At 37.7% G+C, this 5,172-nt stretch overlaps 1 protein-coding gene across 2 annotated transcripts in view; it reads right to left on the bottom strand.

The window, feature by feature from the left end:
• CDK14 (cyclin dependent kinase 14) overlaps positions 1 to 3,439 on the bottom strand; it is a 272,155-nt gene extending 268,716 nt beyond the window's left edge. Inside the window, exon 1 of one of the 2 annotated variants that reach the window (XM_072412822.1) lies at positions 3,003 to 3,439. In XM_072412822.1, the coding sequence (XP_072268923.1) occupies positions 3,003 to 3,093 (91 nt within the window). In that variant the 5' untranslated portion in view covers positions 3,094 to 3,439. The remainder of the gene's footprint in view (positions 1 to 3,002) is intronic. The other variant, XM_072412821.1, reaches the window with a different exon arrangement.
• Positions 3,440 to 5,172: the final 1,733 nt, after the last annotated feature.

Here is a 5,172-nt window from a genome sequence, read left to right as displayed (position 1 = left end):
GACAAACAGATGGAGAAGATTTCATTAATTTGATATTATTATTATTATTATTATTATTATTAATAATAATAATAAACAGGATTTATCTAGTGCCAACAAAATTCACAGCGCTGTACATTAGATGTTACACCAAAATTCCATGAAAATAAATATAGACAAGGTACAATCATTCACAATCCGTTAGCAAGGAGAATAATGAAGGACATCAAATAGAATCATTCAATAACTGTCACTTTCTAACTTCAATAGCAACAAAAAAAATAGCTAACCGGTACTCTTCTTAGTTTATATCGCTCAGAATAAAAAAAGTGAAACATTCAACCCAATACCAGCAGAGTAAAAAATACTTTTTATCAACGCACAGCTGACCTCTTATCCAGTCGCCCCAATATAATATAGACAGCAAAAGGATTAAAGGAATGGGTAATCCTAATTGGTTTCATGGGATTATATACCCAAGTAAATTACTTTATTTATAACAATTTCTGTAATGAAATACAATAGGTGATACCAGATGCTAATAAATTGTGAATATTTCCAATTATATACGTTGCAGTATTTTGTGATATCCTGCATTGTTCCAGAAGAAGCACTCTGCGAAATGCGTCAAAAAGTGGGACTAATTTCATACAGTTGTAATCTCTTTGGGGCAGGATCCTCCCCTCCTGTGTCACTGTCTGTATTCATTTGCAACCCATATTTAATGTACAGTGCTGCGTAATATGTTGGCGCTATATAAATCCTGTTTATTAATAATACAGTTTCATGTACTCATCCAATTGTTTCACAAAAGGTGTTGCACATTTCATGTATTTTAATGTCAAAAAAATTAAGATTTTAACAGTGATATGAGGTTTAAGAAAGTTGGTTTATTAAGTGATGCAAAGTTTTTATGATTAATAAAAATATTGCTTAATACAGACAACTATCCGTTTTGTGCATGCACACAGATTACAAAAAGGGGTCAAATCTCCAAATTTCTGTATGATGATCCTCTGAATCTCTATATTTGCCACAATGTAGCAGTAAGACCCATAATTGTTATTCCAGGAGTGGAAGCTTAATTGGGCAGTGTCTTCTTCTTCTCCTTTGGACTTATATATGAAGAATTGTCACCAGCAGACCCTATGTATTGTACAGTGCTTATTAATATATTTGATATAAATTAAATAAAATAATAAAAAAGTAGTAAAAAGAATAAAGAGTTACATATAATTTTTTTTTTCACACTTCACCCCACCAGCCAATGCACACAGTCCTTATCCTCATATGCAAAGTCTTTCCAAACTCTAAGTGAATATCCATATATTTATCTATTTGTCAACTTATTCCAGTAAACAGAATTGTATTAGAACAAAAACATCTGAAACTCTTTAACCTGGATGGTGAAGGGGTGGGGGTGTTGTAGGAGTACAAACATCATCACTTATCTCAATATGCGGCTGGAGATTTCATAGTTCCTATAGCTCCTTTCACGCCACCGAGCCAGTGTTTATGCCCACACTATGTGGGATCGGTGTAAACCGTGCCAAGAGGATAATGATTGTTGTTATCTCCACCTGAAAATGCTAATTCATTGCATTCAACACAAAACGTTCTGACCTTCTATAGTTTCCCCTGAGTCACCAACCTAGAATGCCAATCAAAAGGGTCAGGGGAATTTTTCGGAAATCTTTATCCCTTTTTATCATTTGAGTCACCGACTTGGAACAAGAATGACACAAAGCCAACTAGAATTGTCATAAGAAAAGTATGGCAGTCTATTGATAGGGTGAACCCCATCATCACCAGCTGAATTGGGGTTTGCAGGATAATAAAGTGAATCATTTATCTATTTGTTGCACGGAGAACTTTGAGGTGGTTCTCCATCATATCCTGCTTTTACAAAACAACATGAAAGGAAGTAAAATTGGAATTTACCCTTCCAATCATGGAGGCTCAGCTTCACATTATCTAGGGCAATCTTCATTAGATTTAGTCAGCCATATATAGTACCCAGCTAGTCATGATTCGGAACTCTAGCTAATACATTTTATATCTTCCATTCAATCGACAATGGTGTGAACAGCAAGCTGGGGTCATATGAATAGAAAAGAAATGAAATAACGATTATGGAAAACCATAAAGAGTTACTCTGCATTGGTGGTCAGTGGAATATGTCCTAATATAGCGGTGGTTAATGCATGAGAACATTAAAGAGTCAGTAATGGTCAAGTCAGTCCCCATTTGCACTTTTCGTCAGCGGTGGTTGGTTAGTGGAAATGGGTCCCATTACTGGTAGTCAAGGGTGGATTGGTAATATATGGAAAAGGGTCCCATTTTACTGATGAAGGATGGACTGGTGATTGGTGGAGAAAGGTTCCATTATACTGGTGATCAGGGATGGATTGGTAGTTGATGCAGAACAGTCCTGTTATACTAGTGGTGCGGGATAAATTGGTGATTTATGGAGAAGGGTCCCAAAATACTGATTATGAATAATAATCAGTATTTTGGGATCAGGGATAACAATGGTGGTCAGGGATGGATCAGGGATGGATTAGTAGTAGTGGTGGTTATTAGTAGTGGTTGGTGGAAAAGGGTCCCATTATACCAGTGGTCATGGGTGAATTGGTGAATAGTAGAGAAGAGTCCCATTATACTAGTGATCAAGGATGGATTGGTTATTTATAGAAAAGGGTCCCATTTTACTGAATTTGAGGGATGGAGTGATGGAGAAGGGTCCCATTATCATGGTGGTCAGGGATGGATTGGTAGTTGATGCAGAAGGGTCCCGTTATACTGGTGGTCAAGGATTGATTGGTGGTTGGTGGAAAAGGGTCCCATTATACTTCTGGACTATTGGTAACCTCCAGAACTGTACAGATAGTCTATGCCAGCCCACATTGTACATCCAACATCTACGCAATGCATACCACTAAGACAATACATAAAGTGGTGGAAGTGTGCCAAGGCATAGCTAAGAGCTGCCAACCATCAGAAGAACCCCCAACATCACTCACCTATCCTGCTGAAGCTCTCTGACAAAGTTCTCCTTAACTTTTTCATCTTGCTCAGCTTCTGAGCAGGCTGCCCTGCAATCATATCACACATCCAGGCAACTTGGAGCAGGATCCAAAGAAGAATCCCAAATTCTCCTATGTAGCGCTGGCTCTATGGTCTTCTCCTGCAGCCTTTAGGTCTCTGACCCAATAATGTGACTCATTTTCTGTAACTTCTCCAAGAAAATTTGGACAGGAAGCTAAATATTTACAAACAGAAGAAAGATTCAAAGGCTTTGTAGATTGCAAAGGTGAAAGTAGAGAAAGGCTTGCAGATGGTTGGAGGAGAGCAGGATGCAGGGAACCCCTTTGTAGACATGCAGGAATCAGCTTTGGTCCTGCAGCAGCTTCTCATACAAGCTCAGGCTGAGCTGTGATCTGTTCCTCCCCCTTCTCTATCCTCGTCATTGTACAGTGTTTATATTCTTAGAATGATGAAGCAGATCCAGGACTTTACAGGGGACTCAGCTCCCTTCCTGCAGGAGCAGCACACTGCCTCTTGTCATAGCTCCACTGCGCCATCTACTGGCTATCGTGCCTATCTGCACTTCTCTTACTGCTATATTCCTATTATAGAGCTCAGCTGTGGGGACACCTTTAGGTCTATCAGGATTTTGATGAGACCTCATTAGGGTTGTGCATTAAAATGGAGATGTGGTCATTTTACATTTAATTGAGTTAGCTGAGGATCAATATGGCACAGGAGGCGAATCGGAGACTGCGAAATAGGATAAAAGCTTTTTTTATGTGATTTCATGGGCTGACACTTTAATATAAATGAGAGGTATGGCCTCCTAGATTGTAAGCTCTTCTGGGCAGGGTTCCCTCCTCCTCCTGTTTCACTGTTTGTATTCATCTGTAATTTGCAACCCCTATTTAATGTACAGAGCTGCATATAATGTTGGCACTATATAAATCCTGTTTATGAATATTACTAAATAATAATATTAATAATAATAATATCCATGGCTGGCCAGTGAGCTAATTATCTGCCCCAGGGATCTGCAAGACAAGTCCATACTTTCTGCATGATTAAAAAAATAAACATTTTTGCTCTATTGCAGATAATTCTACAGATAGCAAAGATCAGAACAAAAGGGAATAAGGTTTTCTCGGCTGATAGGTTAGAGATGTGTGCACACTGAACTGAGTGTCTTCTAGGGTTGGTCGAATTATTAAAACTGCTGATTCAGTGCGGTTTGGTTCCTATTATTCACATGTAGATTCATCTATTCTGCAGAGAATGAAAAAGAAATTAAAAAGATTGCAAAAATTTGCATGCAGATTATTATTATTATTATTATTATTATTATTATTAATAATAATAAACAGGATTTGTATAGCACCAACATATTACACAGCGCTGTACATTAAATAATGGTTGCAAATGACAGACGGATACAGACAGTGACACAGGAGGAGGGGAGGATCCTGCAACGAAGAGCTTACAATCTAGTAGATGTTCAAGAGAATTTTTAAGGTGGCACCTATGTGTCATTTCTCTATTATTGCATTAGGAATAGTACCCCAGGTCACAGCGACAATAGCTGGCAATGCACCTTTGCTGCACTACACACCAGGCATGCATTGCATTACAAGAATGGGGCACGTCCATTCAAACCTGCATTGTATGGCGTTGGAAGCCCATTCAAAATCAATTACTGTTGTCTATATTGACTTGTGCTGTCTGTGTATGTCTAATATGGATCTAAAAGAACAATAGGCTGTACAAAAAAATAAAAAATAGGCTGTACAAAAAATAAAAAAGGTAAAATATCCTAATTTTTTTAGTGCAGAATTTCATTTCATTTTTTTTGTATTGCAGAGCTATATTAGTTTTTGGTTCAATTTAATTTTACTTTCTGGTTTGAACATTTACAAGTCCATAAACTGCTGTTTTATTGCATTTTGTAGTTATTGTATAGGATTTGTTCTTTACAAGGCATGTTACTGCACTTTACGTATGTTGGCTATCAGTGGCACTATTGATTTTGAATGTCCTCGGATGCACTAAGGCAATGCAGCCTCGATGAATGTTTATTGCAGGGCATAACGATACATGATAAAGATCTACCATGCATTGTGTCCCAAAAATTGCTGCCAGTAGTTTTTTTCTTTCTTTGTGTTAGCA

Source organism: Pyxicephalus adspersus, chromosome 5 (genome assembly GCF_032062135.1).
Source record: "Pyxicephalus adspersus chromosome 5, UCB_Pads_2.0, whole genome shotgun sequence".
Taxonomy (NCBI): Eukaryota; Metazoa; Chordata; class Amphibia; order Anura; family Pyxicephalidae; genus Pyxicephalus; species Pyxicephalus adspersus.
Note: the sequence above shows the minus strand (reverse complement) of the source record. Positions and strands in the feature narration are given on the sequence as shown.